Source organism: Orycteropus afer, unplaced genomic scaffold, assembly GCF_000298275.1.
Source record: "Orycteropus afer afer isolate SDZICR_OR568_19922 unplaced genomic scaffold, OryAfe1.0 scaffold00099, whole genome shotgun sequence".
In the NCBI taxonomy this organism is placed as follows: domain Eukaryota; kingdom Metazoa; phylum Chordata; class Mammalia; order Tubulidentata; family Orycteropodidae; genus Orycteropus; species Orycteropus afer.
Genome location: NW_006921686.1, coordinates 8,536,624 through 8,556,494, shown reverse-complemented (window position 1 = coordinate 8,556,494; position 19,871 = coordinate 8,536,624). Strand labels below are relative to the sequence as shown.

The following is a 19,871-nucleotide window of genomic DNA, read 5'->3' as shown; positions in this document are numbered from 1 at the left end:
CAGGAAGCATCAAAAGAAAAATAGAAGGAATACACAGAGTCACTGTACCAAAAATTGGTCATTGTTCAACCATTTCAGGAGGTGGCATATGATCAAGAATCAATGGTACTGAAGGAAGAAGTCAAAGCTGCATGGAAGGAATTGATGAAAAACAAGGCTCCAGGAATTGACAGAATACCCATTGAGATGTTTCAACAAACGGATGCCCTGCTGGAGGCACTCACTCGGTTATGCCGAGATTTGGAAGACAGCTACCTGGCCAACTGGCTACAAGAGATCTGTATTTGCACACAATGGAATACTATGCAACCCTAAAGAATAATGTAGAATCTGCAAAACACCGCATAACATGGATGAACTTGGAGATATTATGCTGAGTGAAATAAGTCAATCACAAAAGGACAAATATTGTATTAGTCCATTATTGTAAAAGTCAAAGAAACGTTTATCTATGGAAGGACATTTTCTTTGTCAGTTACCAGGGGTAGGAGGGGAGGGGAGGGAAAAAAAAAAAAGTGATCCGTATTTGTACCCATTCCAAAGAAAGATGATCCCACAGAATGTGGAAATTACCAAACAATATCATTAATATCACATGCAAGTAAAATCTTACCGAAGATAATTCAAAAATGGTTGTAACAGTATATTGACAGGGAACTTCCAGAGGTGCAGCCTGGATTCGGAAGAAGATGTGGAAAAAGGGATATCATCGCTGATGTCACATGGATCTTGGCTGAAAGCAAAGAATACCAGAAAGATGTTTACTTGTGTTTTATTGACTATGCAAAAGCATTTGATTGTGTGGACCTTAACAAATTGTGGGTAACATTGAGAAGAATGGGAATTCCAGAACACTTAATTGCATTCATGAGGAACCTGTACATAGACCAGGAGGCTGTCATTCAAACAAAACAAGGGGACATACTGCATGTTTTAAATCAAGAAGGTAGTGTGTCAGGGTTTGATCCTTTCACCGCACTTATTCAATCTAATCGCTGAGCAAATAATCAGGGACCTGGACTATAACGAAGAAGAACATGGCATCAGAATTAGAGGAAGGCTCATTAACAACCTGCAATACACTGATGACACAACTTTGCTTGCTGAAAGTGAGGATGACTTGAAGCACTTACTGATGAAGATTGAAGAATACAGTCTGCAGTATGTTTGCATCTCAATATAAAGAAAACAAAAATCCTCATAACTGGACCTATAAGAAGCATCACAATAAATGGAGAAAAGACTGAAGTTGTCAAAGACTTCACATTGCTTGGTTCTACAATTGACACCAATAGAAGCAGCAGTGAGGACCTCAGACGTATAGCAAGTCGGCTACAAAGGACCTCTTCAAGTGCTGAGGAGCAAGGATATCTCCTTGAGGACTAAGGTGTGCCTGACACAAGCCATGGTATTTTCAAATCACCTCATATGCATGTGAGAGCTGGACAATGAATAAAACCAAAGAAGAATTGATGCTTTTGAGTTGTGGTGCTGGTGAAGAATGCTGAAAGTACCATGGGCTGCTAAAAGAACTAACGAATCTGTCCTGGAGGAAGTGCAGCCAGCCAGGATGCTCCTTGGAAGCGAGGATGGCCAGACTTCGTCTCACCTACTTAGGTCATGTTGTCAGAAGGGACCATTCCCTGGAGAAGGATGTCATGCTTGGTAAGGTGGAGGGTTGATAAAAGAGGGGAAGGCCCTCAATGAGATGGACTGACACAGTGCCTACGACGATGGGCTCAAGTATAGCAAGGATGGATCGTGGAGCTGGCGCAGGACCAGGCTGTGTGTTGTTCTGCGGTGCATAGGGTCGCTGTGAGTCAGAGATGACTCGACGGCACCTAACAACAACACCCCTGTGCATCCACGACTCTGTTTCCATGTGTATGGGCCTATCTGTGCCTGGATTTCCATGCCCTCTGCATACATGTGTGCCTGCACGTTCCCGCGTCTGTTTGTAACTCCTGAGTTTCTGTGTTCGTCTGCCTGGGAGTATATCTGTTTCCTTGTGTGTCTGACTGTGTGTGTGTATGTGTGTGTATGTCTGAGGCTTTGTGTCTCCCCGTGCCCCCATGGGTGCCCACACACTGCTATCTCCACACCCTGCTATCCCCTCTCTGTGTCTGGGGGGGGTGGGTGTTTTGTATGTCTGAGGCTCTGTGTCTCCCTGCGTCCCCGTGGGCACCCACACACTGCTGTCCCCTATGTGTGTGTGTGGAGGGGGGTGTTTTGTGTGTCTGCGGCTTTGTGTCTCCCTACTTCCCTGTGGATGCCCACACACTGCTTGTCCCTCTCTGTGTCTGTGGGGGGTGTTTTGTGTGTCTGCGGCTTTGTGTCTCCCTACTTCCCTGTGGATGCCCACACACTGCTTGTCCCTCTCTGTGTCTGTGGGGGGTGTTTTGTGTGTCTGAGGCTCCATGTGTCCCCCATCCCCGTGGGTGCCCACACAGGCAGGCCCTCCTGTTTGAGGCTTCTTCAGAGAAAATTCCTGACCCGGCTTGTCTGAGTGTGTCTGTGGGCCAGCAGCATGCCACTGCTTGTCTCTGCCTGTCCCAACCCCTGAGTGTCAACGTCTGAGTACGTGTCTGCATGTGTGTGTGTGTGTGTGTGTGTCTATCCCAGGAGCTGTGAGTGTGAGGGGGAGTGAAGGGCCGAGGGAGGCCTGGTGGTGGCCAGGCAAGGGGTGGAAGCGCGGGAGGGGGGTCCTGGGCTGTAAGGGGAGTGGAGTTCTGGAGGGATGTTTACCAGACACAGAGAGAGCCCAGAGGGACAGCGCCCAGAGCCCTGACAAAGACTCCCGCCTCCTGGCCCAGAATTAGGGGCGCAGCCACCAGGGCCCCCTTCCCCTTCCCGTTCCCCAGTCTACCTCCAAGGCTCCTTTAAGGCCGAGTAGGTCCACTCCTCTCTGCGTTAACCCCTCACTGCCCAGGTGGCCCCTTGGGCTCCGGGGCTGGTGGGCGGAGGCAGTGGGGGACAGGGGCGGGGAAAGGGCTGCCTGAAGTCTGGGAGGGAGAGGAGGAGGCCGGGAAGCAGGCGAGGCGCCGCTGCGGAGCAGAACCGGCCAGGGGCCCCCTCCGCCTTGCCAGGCGGGCAGTGCCAAATCCGGGGAGCCCAGAGCTGGGGGGAGGGCTGGGGACAGCCCAGCCCTGCCCCCTCCCTCCCCCGCAAGGCGCCTGGGAACTTGTGAAGAAAGTTTGGCATCGCTGCCTGTGCGGTGTCTCCCGAGGATGGCCAGGGTCCCGCTGGCCTGCAGCTTGGTGCTGTGCTGCTGGGGCTGCGTGGCCCCCAAGGGTAAGTGACAGGGGCTTGCTGGGTCAAGGCCACCCACGGGGTGGGGGGCGCGGGGCCAGGGGGACCACAGGGAGGCGGGTGGCAGGTGTTGGGGTGGGTGGGGGGTAGTCCTGAGGCAGCTCAGGGAGTTTCCTTGAGATAACAGAGGGAGACGGGGAGATCCAGAGAGTCAGACGCCAACCCAAGAGGCAACGGGGAGAGAAACGGACTGGGAGAGAGGAACAGAGGACAAGAAATAGAAACTGAGAGGGCCGGAGAGGGGAAGGGATGGACACGCAGAGACAGACAGACAGACAAGATGAGAAGTGGGGACAGAGCCCGGGAGAGGTGGTTGGCTGGGGAGAGGGGCTGAGCTGGGGACAGGCAGAATCTTCCCTAAAGAAAAGAGCACTCAGCCGGGAGAGGAATGAAGGAATGAGGATTTGGGGGCCCTAGAGTAAACCCTTGGTCACCATTACCACCCCTCCACCCCCATTTGTGTCCCTGCCCCGCTGCAGTCTGTCTTTACTTTGTTTTTGTCTGTCTTTAGATTTCCATCTCTGGAGGTGGGAGCTCTCTCTCTCTCTGTCTGTCTCTCTCCAGTCTCCCTCTGGGGGAGTTTCTCTCTCTGTCTCTCTTTCTGTCTCCCTCTGTGTCTCTGGGCCTCTCTGTCTCCTCTTGCCTGCCTTTCTCTGGCTTCCCCTTCGTCTCTCTCCCTTATTCCTCCCCAGCCTGGCTTCCCCCTCATCCACCCAGCCCAAACCTTTTAAGTCTCCAGAGACCCTAAGGCAGGGCAGTGGGGACAGGGGTTGGCCCTGCCGGGCAGTCCAGGGCGTGGGAGGCTGCCAGATCCCGGGCTGGCCTTCCCAACGGACAGATAATGGACCCCAGTCCCCTGGGGAGGCCCCCATCCTCCCTCAAAGCCTCCACCCTCCACCCCTTCTGAGGTCACTCTAGAACTATGTGGGTCTGAGGGCCTGGCAGCCGTTGGGCAGGCGGGAAGTGGGGGCGAGAAATGGAGTGGCCAGAGGGAAGTGGGGGCCCCTAAGCCAACCCTTCCCTTTACCCCCTTTGCAGGAGCACAGGCTGAGGTGGACCCCTTTGTGGGGAGCCCAGGGAATATCACTGGTGCCCGGGGACTCACGGGGACCCTGCGGTGTGAGCTCCAGGTGCAAGGGGAGCCTCCTGAGGTGACCTGGCTCCGGGACGGGCAGGTCCTGGAGCTGGTGGACAGCACCCAGATCCAGGTACCCCTGGGAGAAGACGGACAGGACGACTGGAAGGTGGTCAGCCAGCTCAGGTGGTCAACCTCTCCCCACGTCCCTCCTGACGCCCGGCCTTCCCCAGACCCCCACCTCCATCACATGGTGATATGAACCAGACTACCTGGGTGGGAATCCCAGCCTTACCACTTCTGGCTGCACGGCTTTCAGCCCGTGATGTCACCCTCTGGGTTTCTCTTCTGTAAAATGGGATATGATAGTACCCACTTCGTGGGCTGATGGTTTTCTAGCCCAGACCCCTGTCTCAGTTCTGACCACCCCCTACCAGTGTCTGGCTCTGACTCCAAACCTCTGTGTTCTGTCAGAATCTCATCCCTGCAGCTCTCGGACGCGGGGCAGTACCAGTGTGCGGTGGTCCTGAAAGGAGAGACCGTCCTTTCTCATCCTGGCTATGTGGGGCTGGAGGGTGAGCCCTGGGAATCCGAGGCCCTGAGGGGTCTGAGGACATGGGGAGCTCATAGGTTGGGAGAGATCAAGAATCCCGAGGGGTCAGAGAGAGGGCCGGAGGATCCAGAGTGTTCTGGGGGTACCTACAGCCTGGGGATGTCAGAGATCTTTGGGGGGTCAAGATGCTGGGATTCCATAAATGATGGGGGCAGGCCTGGGAGTGTTATGTGGTGTGGAGGAGAGGACAGCCTAGGGTGGTCAGATGTCTTGGGAGTCATACCTAAAGATCAGATAAAGGGATCAGAGGCACACACGCACACACATTGTTGTTGTTATGTGCCGTCGAGTTGGACCAACTCATAGCAACCCTTCCTTGGGTTTCCGAGGCAGTATCACTACGGAAGTAGGTTGCCCCATCTTCCTTCCAAGGAGTGGCTGGTGGGTTTGAACCACCAGCCTTCTGGTTAGCAGTCAAGTGCCTGGGGGTCAGATATTAGGACCAGGTGTCCTCAGGGGCAGAGGCCTTGAGAGGTTGGAACGTGCAGGTGTCCTGGGGAGATATGGGGGGGTCGAAGCCCCTGAGGGTGAAACACAGGGTGGGCCAGAGGTGATCTGAAGCCTCCAGCCTCTGCCACTACCCCCAGGCCTGCCCTACTTCTTGGAGGAGCCTGAAGACAGGACTGTGGCTGCCAACATCCCCTTCAACCTGAGCTGTCGGGCCCAGGGGCCCCCAGAGCCGGTGAACCTACTCTGGCTCCAGGATGCTGCCCCCATGGCTCTGGCCACAGGCCACGGCCCCCAGCACACTCTGCAAGTTCAAGGTGAGAAAGGGTCAGCTCTGCCTGAGGACAGGGCACAGGGGAGTGAGGAGCTGAGAGCCTTCATTGCGTTGGTGTTGACCATCTACCAGTTCCTCTGTTTTTATCTCTGTCTCTGCTCAGTGTCTTTGTCTCTGTGTATCTCCGTGTTTCTGTCTGTATGCCTTTCTGTCTCTGTTCTCCATCTCTTTCCCTATCTCTCCATCTCTGTCTCACTGTCTCTCTGTGTCCTTCTCTCTCTCTCTCTCTCTCTCTCTCTTTCCATCTTTTCCTGTCTCTGTCTCTTTCTCTCTCCATCCCCCCGGCCCCACTCTGAATAGAATTCTTTGTTCTGGGTTTCCTCTGAGCTGTTCCATGGCCCAAGTATGTGTGGGCCTGGTGGCCCTTTGTCAGCCCCTGACCCCCAGCTGGGCACCGGAATCAACTGTGTCCTCCTCTTCTCCAGCCCCCACCTGCCTACCTCTGGCCCTAAAGGGTCCTTCTGGCCTCAGTCAAGGGAAGGACATCCAGCCCAGGCCTCACTAGGGAAACAGAGTCCAAAGCAGAAAGAAGGCAAGAAACAGGAAACAGAGTCATAAAGGGGGAAAGAGACAGAGGGAGGGACAGAGAGGGCAGTGAGGACAGGGAAGCCTGAGAGGTGGGAGAAGAGCGGCCATTCCTTCCACACCACACGGAGGGGGCAGGACCAAGCCTGGGGTCCCACCGTGGTCAGAGTCCGAGCTGGGGGACTCTGGACACAGGGGTTCCTCCTGACCAAGGAAAGAGAGATGGGGAGCTCATTCAGAGGGGAGCAGCTGGGCCCGGAGGGGTATCAGTTTCCTGCATCCCACCTGTGGCCCAGAATGGGAGGGGTCTGGGGCTGGGTGGAGAGAAGTGCCCACATTCCCAGCATTCCGGGGACCCTGAGTGTGCAAGGAAGCGGTGAGCATGTCAGCCCCCAGAGGGTGACTCAGGCCCATGGCTTGAGTGACCGGGTGGGGACGGGAATGAGGCCTGAGTCAGCCTGGCAGAAACCCCCTCAGAGGGGGCAGGGGGAGGGAAGCTTCCATCCCAGGAAGTAGAAATGGAGAGTGAAGGTGTGAGGGTCAGTGTGTGGGGGGGGCATCTGGCTGGGTGTCCATGTCCCTGTGTGTCTGCATCCACCATCCTCTTTGTATGAGCGTGTGCCTTAAAGAGGGTCAGCTCCATGGAAGTCTTAACGTGTGTGTGTCTTACTAAATGTGTCTCTGTCAGCTTGTGTGCCTGTCCCACTCCGTGTGTGGGTCTGTATAGGACTTCTCTGTATGTTTCCCAGGGGCTATCAGTAAGCCTGTGTGTGTGTATATATATGTGTATATGTGCGTGCACACACATCATTGAGTATACCTGTGTCAGCCAGCCTGTGTCTGTCCCACAAAGGTGTGTGTGTATGTTCATAGCTGTGGTTCATGATATGAGGATGGTGTGTGTGTGTAGTGGGAGTGGCAGTTCCCTTGGTGGCTGTTTTGCACACCTGCCTGTACAGAAGTAACAGGATCAGCTCACAGGTGTGTCCTGTTTCCTTGTGGCAAGTCAGGAGGTGTCCATGGATTACATGCTATGTTTCTCAGTGGTGTGGTGTGTATCTCCTAATGTGTGGCTTACCTGCACCCCTATGTGTGTTTTATGTCTGCGTGTGGCCCTGGTAGCCTGTTTCTCAGGCAGTCGGCAGGTGCATGTCTATTACTTGGGGTGTTTCTCATTGGCTGGCTATGCATCCGTGTGTGTCCATGGGTGTCCCTGTGGTGTCTGTGTATGTGTCCAGGATGAGCATGTTGGCCTGTGAAGCTGCCACCATGATCCCTGTATCTGTGTGGGTGTCCTTCATACCAGGGCAGCAACCACCTCTTGTGTGTCTGTCGGTCTCCCTGTGTGTGAGCTGGCCTCTGCTGCTTCCCACTGGAGGAGCCTACAGTGCTCACCTACCAGGGTGCATATGTGTCTCCATGCCAACCTCCGTGTACATGGCAGTGTCTCTGCATGCTTGTGTGTCTGCACGTGTGTGTGTAGCAATTGCTGATACAATCTCCACAAATGTGTCTGCAGCAACCTGAGTGTGGCTGGCTGTGTTCTGGCTGTGTGTGTGAGTGCCAACACGTTTGTGTGCAAGCAAGGCAATATGAACCTTCCGTGTGTGCTGGTGTGTACCTGTCTCTGTCCACTCCAGCCTCTACATATATTCTTCCTTGGGGTATGTATTTCACTATGCAGGTGTGCATTTGTTTGTCAGGATCAGTCAAACTAGATGAAGGTTGGGTAGGTAGGTGTTTGTGATCCACGTGCGTGTGATTGTGTGTCTGTATGTTTATGTGTTTATCCCAGCATCATTTGTGTATAGGTATGTGTGCGTCTCTTTGTGAATGCGTATATCAGACACTGTGTATACGTGTAAGTCACTGGACGTGTGTTTGTGTTACTGTGTTTTTATCTGTGGATAGTTTCATGAGTACCGTATTTTCTGCGTATTGGCGCCAATAACGGATCCTGTGTGTTTAAGTGTGATTCATTGTATGTGCGCTTGGAGGGGGGAGGTGTTGTGTCAGGAATCTTGTCAATTTGCATGCATCTGCTCCTCTCTGATTCCGGGCGTGGCCCCCCTCACCGTCCATCCTCCTCATTTCTTTGGAAAAGTGTGGGGGGCCCCCGCGAGGCGGCGGTGGGCAGTACATCTGGAAAACACATCTGGAGCTGGCCTGCTCCCGGCTTGGAGGGAGAGCGCAAGGAGGAGGGGGAGGCGGATCCCTGCCTCCTGCCCCTCCTCACCCCTCCGTCTAGATGCTGGGTGCCGAAGGGAGGTGGGACCAGGCTCCTTCTTTCCATCGCACCGCCCTCTCGTGGTGCCCAGCGGGCCCGGGAAGGGGGGATCCTGGGCCACGCGCCCCATTGGCCGGCCGGAAGTGCCCGGGGAGGGGGCGTCCCGGTGACTCACGCGGCAGCAGGAATGTTGCGGTCGGAACTGGACCGGGTTCCAGAACCCCCTCCCGCCCCTCGGGCTCCTCTGGCGGGCGGGGCCGGCTCTGGCGCGGTGACCCTGACGGGCCCCCACGTGCCAGGTGGCTGGACGCGACCCAGGCTCCCTGCCCCCTCTCCGTCCGGCCGCTGGGGCTGTCCCGTCCCTCCCCTGGGCAGCGGGGGCTGCGGGCCGGGCACCTGACCTTGGCTGGGAACGCGCTGCCTGCGCAGCCAGAGCGGAGGCGCTTCCCTGCCCACCCCCTTCCGGCCGCTGCCGCCGACGTCCCCCCCCTCCAGTTTCCACCCGCGGCTGACGGAGAAGGGAAACTTTGTGTCTGCGTAAAGGGCGCTCAGTGGTGGTGGGAACCCGGGCTGAGAGGCACGGAGCACAAGAACAACTCACAAGAGACACACCCAGATACCCACACATACAACACACACATACAACACCCGACGTACACACGGGGCCGCAAACACACCCACACGGAAATACCTATAAACAACCCATTGCCATGGAGTGGATTCTGTCTCAGTGACCCTATAGGACCGAGTAGAACTCCCCTTTACGGTTTCCAAGGAGATAAATCAATCGTTATGGAAGCAGTGCGCGCCATCTTTGCCCTGTGGAGCTGCTGGTAGGTTCCAACGGCTGACCTTCCAGTTAGCAGTTGAGCGCTTAACCACTGTGCCACCAGGCTCCTCCACAGAAACACAGGCAGACGCAAATGCATACACAGGTACAGAAACACGCACGAGAGAATTGCATTTACATACGCAGTCTTCTTAAAATCAATTATTTCTTTAGTTTTAAATTTTTATTGGGATTTGGGTGAAAGTTTACAGAGCAAACTCAATTTTCCATAGAGTTCTTACACATCTTGTTTCATGACATTGCCCACAATACCCCACAGTGTGACAGCTCTCTTCCCTACACATACAGTCTTGAAACTTGGTCCCCTTTCATCTTGTCACACAGATTGTGTGTGTGTGTGTGTCTGTGTGTGTCTGTGTATGTCACATAGCTGTGTGTGTTGTGTATCTGTGTACTCGGGTCTCGTGTTGCTCTCTGTGCTTGTATGTACTTGTGTGTGTGAGTGTGAATGTGTGTGCATGTCTGCCTGTGTTCTCATCATCACCAACACCACAGGGCAGGGAGGCAGTCTACCCACAGACACGCACCAACAGTTACATATATTAAGTCATGGAATTACATGGGCCCACATTGCTACATACACACCCACTCACTGCCATCAAGTTGATTCCGACTCCTAGTGACCCCCATTGAGTTTCCGAAGTGGTAAATCTTTATAGAAGTAGAATACCCAGTCTTCCTTCCGCAGAGTGGCTGGTGGGTTTGAACCGCCAACCTTCTAGTTAGCAGTCAAATGCCTTAGGCACTATGCCACCAGAGCTCAAAAACACAAAGCGCTGGACTAGTAACCAGAAGGCTAGCAGCTCAAACCCACCCAGAGGGACCTCGGAAGACAGGCCTGGAGATCAGCTTCCCAAAGGTCCCAGCCATAAGATCCCTATGCAGCAGTTCTACTCTGTACACATGGGGTCAGAACCGACTGATGGCAACTAACAACAGCACATATAAATGTGCTCATTCATTCAAAAACACTTATAGAGTGCCTACTGTGTGCCAGGCCCTGAGAGACAGTAGGGAACATAAGAGGAGGGGAAAAAAAAAAAGAAAAAAAATCCAGACTCTTGGAGCCAGCATTTTAGTGGAGGAAACAGACATGAACAAGTTACATAGGCAACGTGTTAAGTGTGTTGAGTGTTTTAAAGAGCTGATGAGAAAAAGCAAAATAAGGAGGGAAGGTTCCACTTTGAAACAGGGGGGTTGGGGCCAGGGTGACCAAGAAGGTAGCCTTTGAGTAACAAACCTGGAGGAGTTGAGGGAGGGAGCCCTGTAGACACCTGTGGGAAGAGGGCTCTGAGCCCAAGGAACGGAGTGCAAAGGGCCCCAGGTGGGAATGTGCTTGACTCTAGCTTCCAGAAGCTTCCAGGCGGAGGCCAGGGTGGCTGGAGCAGAGTGAGAGGACAGGGCTTGATGAGAGCTGAGGTCACAACCCAGCAAAGGCTTGTCCGCATGCACGGGACAGCCTGCCTCCTCAAGTGTGTGTCTCTTAAGTGTATATGCCTCGACATCTGTCTGGGTGGGTCAGTGCGTCTTTGTAAGTGTGTGTTTGTGTTTCTCTCTGTGTGTATATATGTACGTATGTATGTCTCTCTGTGTGTCCAAGTGTGCATGTATGTGTGTCTTTGTGTACATATGTGTGTCTATCTATGGGGAAATATGTATGAGTATGTGTGTATGCGAGTGTCTATTGATTCTATGTGTATATGTACAGCTGGGTGTGTGTGTGTGTGTCCTGTGTGTTTCTGTGTGTTTTATGATTATGTATGTCTCTGTATCTATATGTGTATGGGTGTGTCTCTGTCCACGTGTGTGTGTGCATGTGTGTCTGTGGCTACATGTATGTATGGCTGTGTGCCTGCATGGCTGTATGTCTGCATGGTGTGGGGTCAAGGCTGAGGCCATGGGCCTAGCTGTCTTTGCGGATGGAGGCTTATGTTCCTACTGTACTTTCTTTCCCTTCCCCCACTCCCCCTTCAAGCAAGAGCCCATGGGTATTGGACTGATCCCAATCAGGCTGGCATGGCAGGGGTGGGCCGGGTGGTCTTGGAGCCCCTGCCTTCCCCTCTCTTGACACTGGTTCCCCCCATATGACTCCCTAGGACTGAACAAGACGTCTTCCTTCTCCTGTGAAGCCCATAATGCCAAAGGAGTTACCACATCCCGCACAGCCACCATCACAGGTGACAGAAGAGGGAGTTGGGGGTTGGGAGGTCGCAGGTTAGAGGTCAGGGCTGGCAGCAGGGTAGAAGGCTTTGGGGAAAGAGCCCCAGGGTCAGTCCCTTTCTTCCTTTGCTCACAGTGCTGCCCCAGCGGCCCCGTGATCTCCACCTTGTCTCCAGCTGGCCCACAGAGCTAGAGGTGGCTTGGACCCCAGGGCTGAGTGGCATCTACCCCCTCACCCACTGCACCCTCCAGGTGAGACCCCAGTCTCAGCCCCCCTTCCAGCCTCACCCACATCCTCTCCCTGGGAAACCAGCCCTTCTTGCCCATTCGTTTGTTGAGGGGCAGTAGAGCCTGGGCTTAAGCCAAATGTCTTGGGTTCAATCCTGCTTCCACCAGTGATTGGCTGTGTGAGCTTGGACAGGTGACTAAGCCTCTCTGGGCCTCAGGTCCCTCATCTATGAAATGGAAGGAACAGTGGTACCTACCTGATAAGCCTGTTGTGAGAATTCAATGTGTGAACGCAGGTAATGAACTCAAATCACATATGGCACATAATATTTTCATTATTTTTAGTATTCTCACTGCCATCGAGTAGAATCTGACTCACAGCGGCCCTTCCTTGGGTTTCCAAGGCGGTGTCTCTACGGAAGTAGATTGCCCAATCTTCCTTCCAAGGAGTGGCTAGTGGGTTGAACCACCAGCCTTCTGGTTAGCAGCCAAATGCCGTAGGCACTGTGCCTCCAGAGCTCCTATTTTTGGTATTAGTAATATATAATTTTTAAATAATATTTCATTGTGTTTTTTGTGAAAATTTACACAGAAAATTACGTTTCCTTTTGACAATTTCTATGCAAATTCTCCCGTGACAGGAGTCACATTTTTCACAATGTGTCAGCGTTCTTTTTATTGTGTTCTGTCTTATTGTGTTCTGTCTGTTCCCTATTCAGTACCCAGCTTTTCCTGCTTCCTGATCCCATCTCTGCTTCGAATCAAATGTTGACCTTTTGGTCTTATATAGGTGGTTTTTTAATGGAGCACTCAACTTTCAGACGATGTTCTTTATTTTGTGTGCTAATCTGTTATTTCACTAAAAGGTGACCTCGGGGTAGTTTTGGTTCAAGGTTTAGGGAGTACTTCAGGTGACGTCTCAGGGAGTCCTCTGGTCTCGAGTGGTCCAGTCAGTCTGGGTTTTTTAAGAATTTGAATTTTGTTCTGCATACGCCTCCCATTCTGTCAGGGTCCAGCTATTGTGGCCCTGGGCAGAACCATCAGCAGTGGTGGCCGGGCACCATCTAGTTCTTCTGGTCTCAGGATGGACGAGGCCACGGCTTCATGTCTTGGTTTAGTGATATTACCTCTAGAATGGGAGCCTTGAGAAAGCAGGAGGCTGGGTTATCTCCGTCCTCACTGGGTCGTCTAGGTCCCCACTGGGTCCCCATGCCAACCTGACTCTTCTGCCCAAGCTTCCCTCTGCAAACCCCAGCCCTTCTGCCCATGCCTCTCCCATCCAGGCCCTGGCCCCTGGGTTGTCATTCTCTGGGGATGCGTCTGTCTCTCCCACTGGACAGTGAGCTCTGTGAGGACAGGCTGGGCTTGTTTCAGTCACCACTTGGTCCTCTGTATCACCGAGCATCGGGCTGGATATGAAATAGGCAATATTTACCAGAAGAATTTCTGACCACTAGGATGGTCATGTTATCAGAAGGGACCATTCCCTGGAGAAGGATGTCATGCTTGGTAAGGTGGAGGGTCGAAGAAAGAGGGGAAGGCCGTCAATGAGATGGATTGACACAGTAGCTGCGACGATGGGCAGGGAGCATGGAGCTGGCGCAGGACTGGGCGGTGTTTCGTTCTGCTGTGCATGGGGTCACTATGAGTTGGAGACAACTCAGTGGCACCTAACAACAACAATAACAGCATGAGCTAGACTCAGCTTTTTGCCCTGAAGTTGCTCCTGCTCCTATTGGGAAAACAAAGTGAAAGTGACAGATCTGTAAATACAAGGACTAGTTCTGTTCTGAAGTTCTCTGAGATTCGGAAGTTGGAGGTGAGGTTGGGACACAGCCTGCGATGGGAAATGATGGTAATTAATACTGACCAGCTTTACTTGAGGGTTAATTGCATGTACCGGGAGCTCTGGTGGCATAGTGCCTAAGGCATGTGACTGTTAACCAGAAGGCTGGCAGTTCAAATCCACTAGCCACTCCTCAGAAGGAAGCTTGGGCAATCTGGGCCCTGTACTATATAGCTTTGTGCACACTACCGTATGTGTTTTTTTGGGGTCGGATCTGTTGATATGCCCCTTTTCCAGATGTAGAAACTGAGGCTCGGAGCAGTTAAACAACTTGCCCAAGCTCATGGCCAGGAAGTGGCAGAGGTCAGATTTGAACCCTTATCTCAACACACCCGAACGGTGTTCCTAACCTCATTAGAAGACTTAGAAGCCAATTAAAGTCCATGCTTGATTAAACAGGAGCTGTCTTTATAATTCCCTGCTGTAGGCATAGCCTCATTCACCCTAAAAGGTATCAGCTATTGGTCTCTTGATTTTCAAGGCAAGGAACTGAGGCCCAGACAGGAAAAGGGGCTAGGAAGGAGGGAAGCTGAGATTCAATCCCAGAGGTCAGACCTGATGTGGGAAACCTCAGATGCCAGGGTCAGGCATCAGCTGTGCCCCACCCATATCCAGTGTCCCCAGGAAAGCAGAAGTGTGTCTTCTTCCTTTTCCAGGTCTCACTTCCTGCTGTGCATAGGCTGGGCCTAAAGAGTCCGGTCGGGAGGGTCACAGCCGTCCCAAGGAAAAGAGAAGTGGGAAAGAGCAGGAGGAGGCCAACTGTCTGTACCCATCTCCCCTCTGTCCCAGCACAGGTTCCCCTTTTCATCTGTCACTCTGGGTCAGAGAGCAGGGACAGGGACAGCCTCAGCCCACTCCTGCTGCCCACCGTCTTGCCTGCTTCCTCCAGAGGTCTCGTGCTGTGACGGCTTCCCTCATGGGGGCTGTGTGACTTTGGGCAAGGTGCTGAACCTCTCTGGGCCTTGGTTTCCTCCATGTAAAATGGGGATGAAAAAAGAAGTTGACTTCATAGAGTGGTGGTGAGAAGTGAATGAGTTAATCCAGAAATGTGCTTGATGTCATGCTTGACACATACATAGTTGGCACTCAAGAAATGCTAGCTGATAATATGACGTGCAAACCAGTTTACCTGCATTATGCCGTTAAACTTCAAGCCCTGCCAAGTAGAGAATCTTTGATCCCCATTTTCTAGAGACAGAAACTGAGACTCAGAGAAGTTAAGACACTCACACTAAGTCACACAGCAAATAAGTAGCCAAGCCAGGGCTCAGACCCAAGGGATCTGGTTTTAAAGCCCACATTCTTAGGCAGTAAACTCCTTCCCAACACACTGTGTGGCAGTGCAGTTGGGGTCTCCCAGGCGTGTGATGGTGCAGTTGGGGTCAGGCCCTGGGCAGCAGCACTCCTGAGCTGTGCACCTATAAGTTGTGTGGCCATGGTCATTTATGGTTCCATGTGGCAGGGTTGTATACCCTTGCACAACAGCGTACACATGTGAGATGTGTCCCCAGCCATGGCCCCCTCTGTCCTGGTAGTGCCACTTCTGGGGACTGAGAAAGGGTGCAAGCCTGTGCCCCTCTGCAGGGTTGCGCAGAGTTTGACAGTTGTTACCAGGCAACCTCACACACACACACAATAATACTGACAAACACTCAGTATGCACCCGCACTCTTAACACATGTGTCAATTCAGTCAACCCCGTGAAGTAGGGAGCTACTGCTATCATCTCATTTTATAGATGAGGAAACTGGGGCACAGGACTAGGGGGTAGCAGAGCCTGGATTTGAACCTGGGTCCCAGCATCCATGCTCTTCAGCGCCAAGCTAGTTCTGCATCTGCCTCTCTGGACAGGTGAGCATTACTGTTACCACTGTTGGCGTCTCATGTGAATGTTCATACCAGTCCAGCAGAGGCTTTGGAGATAGGACAGGGCTCAGGTCACAGCTTCGTCAGTGGCAAGCTGGGGACCTTGGGCACGTAATTCCATCTCACCAGGCCTCAGTGTCCTTCTCTGTAGAGTGGGGTAACCACAGTACCTACGTCACAGGGCTAACATGAGGGTCAAACATGTTCAGACTTAGAAAGGCTTAGAACTTCATCAGTGTTGCAGAGGTTTTATTTATTTATTTATTTATTTTGTGTGTGTAAACATTTTATTTTTTAATTTTATTTTAAAAGCTGTTTTACATTCAATGTTATACATACATTTAGTTTCACTCCCCATTTACCGTGTCCAACCCTAATTACAGTCTCCTTCCCTCCTTACCCTGTAACCCTCCGCCTGTGCCCCTCATATTTATGCAATCCTATTTGTCCTGCATTTCCTCAACCTGAATGTTGGTCCTCCGGTGCCCCATGGTCCATTGCTCTAAGGGGTATATTACCATGGAGTATGTGGGTGTATCATCCTGGGTTGAGTGGTCTGCGTGTACATCTTGTTAACTATTGGGCTGAAAGCCAGCCCCTGGGGGTGCGTTTTTTCCAGGCACAGAATGTATCCCAGGGCCACAGTATTGGGGGTCTCACCAGACTTCCTCTGACCAGTAATTCTGGTCATTATTGAGTTTTTGGCTTTTGTTCCACGTTTTTCCTCCCTCTCTATCCAGGATCTCCAGATTTGATCCTCCCCTGAGTGGTTGGCATTGGTAGCCAGGCACCATCTAGTTCTTCTGGTCTTGAGGGCCATCGTGTCCTATGGCTGATTGCTTCCAAGTGCCTCCCCCTTTTTTTTTTTTGCATTCTTCTTCACTTTTGATGCCAGGAGACCATTAGCTGCATCTTAGATGGCCGCTTGAAAGCTTTTAAGACCCCAGTCACTACTCACCAATGTAGGATGTGGAACAAGGCTTTTATGTATTTTGTTGTGCCAACTGAGTCTGGTGTCCCCCAGCACTAGTCCTGAGCTAGTAGATCTATTGGATCTCTCTCCCATAGTGTCTGGGTGTCTGTGACGAATTACTCTGTGTCTGTCTTCTATTGCTTCTGTAATGATTGCAGGTATTTTGTATCACTGGTGTCTGTGCAAGATTAGCCTCAGCTGAATCTATCCTTGGTCTAGAGTATACTCCTGTTCACTGACCTCCATCTGATCTTCTCAGGTGTTTATGTGTTTATCTGTAGCCTGGTGCTTGGTGTTAATGGTATTGCAGTATTGTGAACATAGTGGTTGGTATTAGCATCTGTCGTCTATCTCTTATGTGCACAATTCTATGTCCTCCCATTTCCTAATGTTATCCTGGTGGTCAAATTCCTTTCCGTATATCTCTCCCCTTACCCACGTCAGCGTGTGGGCCCCAACTAGCCCATTAAATGGGGAAGAGTCAGCCTCTTTAACAAATGGTGCTGGAGAAACTGGATATCCACCTGCAGAAAAATGAAACAGGACCCACACCTCACCCCATACACAAAAACCAACTCAAGCTGGATCAAAGACTTAAATGTGAAACCCAAAACCATAAAATTCATCAAAGATAAAACTGAGGCAAATCTGGAAGCCCTAATTTACAGCATAATAGACTATCAAGTATAACCCAGAATGCGCAGGAGATAGAAGAGAAGCTAGATGACTGGGACCTTTTAAAAATTAAATTCTTATGCGCATCGAAAGACTTTATCAAAAGGTTTTTATTTTTTTAATTGAGATAAAACATACATAACCAAAAAAACAAACTCACTGCTGTTGAGTCAGATCCAACACATAGCGACTCCTCCTTGGGTTTCTGAGGAGGTACCTCTACAGAAGTAGATTGCCCAATCATCCTTCCAAAGAGTAGCTAGTGGGTTTGAACACCCAGCCTTCTGGTTAGCAGTCAGATGCGTTGGGCACTATGCCACCAGAGCTCTTACATGTGTGTTCACTCAGTTGGGAGCCGTAGCGGTTCACTCGGCTGCTAGCTGAAAGGTCAGTGGTTTGAACCCACCAGCCGCTCTGTGGGAGAAAGATGCATAGTTGCGTCAGTAAAGAGACAGCCTTAGAAACCCTGTGGGGAAGTTCTACTTCATCCTATAGATAAGAGTTGCTGTGAGTTAGAATTCAACTCTGAGGGCAATGGTAGGTTTTTTGTTGTTGTTCTTGTTGTTATTTTAATTCACCCAGGCAATGAACCACCCTCCAAAGCAAGACACAGAACCACCAGGCTCCCAGAGATGACCAGTCTTCTGGTTTCTGTTGTTAGACACGGCTTTTGCCTGGGGTTGGATGTCATATATATGGGATCTCACCGTGTGTGCTTTTACTTCTGGTCATCACTGTGATTGTCATCACTGTTACTGTTATTATTGGTGCTGGCCACCTGCCCCGTACTCAGCCAGACTCCTGGCATAACTACGTACCTGTAATGTGTAAGCCACCCAGTGAGGCATTTGTTCCTCTAAATCCCCATTTTCCAGATGAGGAAACTGATGCTCGGGGATGGAAAGAGTCTTGACAGAGGTGGCTTTTGTAAGTGGTGATGGGGCCACGCTTGTGCAGCTGTGAGTCAGTCCTCTCTCTTTGCAAACTGTGCGCCCGTGTCGCTCTTGAGAGGAGCTAGGACACACACACAGCCTTGCAGAGTCGTGGAGTCACAGTGGATGCCACGGTCGAGCGTGTGTGGCCACCATACGTGACTATGTGGCCGTCCTGCCCTCACGCCCCTCCCCTCTCCCTAGGCTGTGCTTTCGGACGATGGGGTAGGCGTCTGGCTGGGAGGCCCAGACCCTCCGGAGGAGCCCCTGACCTTGCAAGCCTCCGTGCCCCCCCACCGACTTCGCCTGGGCGGCCTCCATCCTCACACCTCCTATCATATCCGGGTGGCGTGTGCCAGCAGCCAGGGCTCCTCTCCCTGGACCCACTGGGTCCCCGTGGAGACCCCAGAAGGAGGTAAGAAGGGGCTGCAGGGACTGGCGCTCACTGCTCTGCTGGACCCTGCTCTCTCGGTGACCACCTGCTCCCCATGCCTGCAGCGTCTTCTCTAATCCGTTTCCCCATGTGAGCTCAGTCTCCTTCCCCTCTAGGCCCCAACCCCCAGCACTGCCCCCTGGCATCTCTCCCAGGCCTTTCTCCCGTGCTTCCGCCCCTGGGAGGCCTGCATGAGTTTGCCCACGCGCATGTCCTTTGCACCCTGCCCTCCACTTCCTGGGAACTTGGAAGGGGGTCAGAAGGAGGTGGGGTACCAGCTTCCCCTCTCCCCTGTCCTCCAGTGCCCCTGGGCCCTCCCGAGAACGTTAGCGCCGTGCGGAACGGGAGCCAGGCCCTCGTCCGTTGGCAGGAGCCAAGGGCGCCCCTGCAGGGCACCCTGTTAGGGTACCGGCTGGCGTATCGAGGCCAGGACACCCCCGAGGTGGGTGCTGCTGGCTGGGTTGGGGCGGAGTGACTGGGGGAGGTGGGAGACAGGGAAGAGAAATTGTCAGGGAAGCCATGGATCGTGGTGCAGGTTGGGTAGTCTGCAATCACCCTAATGTCAAAGAAGCTTATTTTGGGGGAGGTTCCCATTCAAACGCTGGAGAAGCTAAGGGGGCCCAGAGGAGGGGCTAGGGAGAGGCCACTTGGGAACCATTATGAAAGCATTTTTTCAGTATACTTATATATCTCGAAAGGAGTCCTGCTGGTGTGGTGGTTAAGTGCTCAGCCACTAAATAAAAGACCCACAGTTCTAACCCACCACTGGTAGCTCTGCTGGGGAAGACGTGGAGATCTGCTTCCATAAAGATTTCAGCCTTGGAAACCCTCTGAGCCTCTTCTAGTCTGTCCTATAGGGTCTCTGCAAGTTGGAATCGGCTCAATGGCATACAACAACAACACACAGTTGGAGTCTCTGAGTGGCACCAACAATTAAAGCACTTGGCTGCTAACTGAAAGGTCAGTGGTTGAAGTCCACCCAGACACACCTCAGAAGACAAACTTGGCGATCTACTTGTGAATAGTCAAGTCATTGGACACCCTATGGGGCACAGTTCTACTCTGACACACATGGGGTCACCATGAGTCAGAAGTGACTTAAAACCCACTGCCATTCATAACATACTACACAAAATATTATTCCACCTCCTACTTTGGCGAGTAGCAACTGGGATCTTAAAAGCTTGCATGCATCCATCTAGATGCAACAATGGGTCTCTCCTCATCCAAAGCAAAGAAAAATGAAGAAAACCAAAGATTCACAGAAACAATTAGTCCTAGCGACTGATAAACCATGTGATCCTCGGCCTATACACCTATGACACCAGAAGTAGATGGTGCTCACTGTCAACCACTCAGAGGGGGATCTATGTAGGAG

The 19,871-nt window shown here is 52.2% G+C and overlaps 1 protein-coding gene across 1 annotated transcript in view; it reads left to right on the top strand.

The window, feature by feature from the left end:
• The first annotated feature begins 3,209 nt into the window (after positions 1-3,209).
• The window catches only part of AXL (AXL receptor tyrosine kinase), a 35,278-nt gene continuing 18,616 nt past the window's right edge, over positions 3,210-19,871 (top strand). Inside the window, exons 1-8 of the mRNA XM_007942966.2 lie at positions 3,210-3,291; positions 4,348-4,570; positions 4,859-4,959; positions 5,585-5,761; positions 11,477-11,557; positions 11,677-11,792; positions 18,265-18,475; positions 18,796-18,935. Of these exons, the coding sequence (XP_007941157.1) occupies positions 3,228-3,291; positions 4,348-4,570; positions 4,859-4,959; positions 5,585-5,761; positions 11,477-11,557; positions 11,677-11,792; positions 18,265-18,475; positions 18,796-18,935 (1,113 nt within the window). The 5' untranslated portion in view covers positions 3,210-3,227. The remainder of the gene's footprint in view (positions 3,292-4,347; positions 4,571-4,858; positions 4,960-5,584; positions 5,762-11,476; positions 11,558-11,676; positions 11,793-18,264; positions 18,476-18,795; positions 18,936-19,871) is intronic.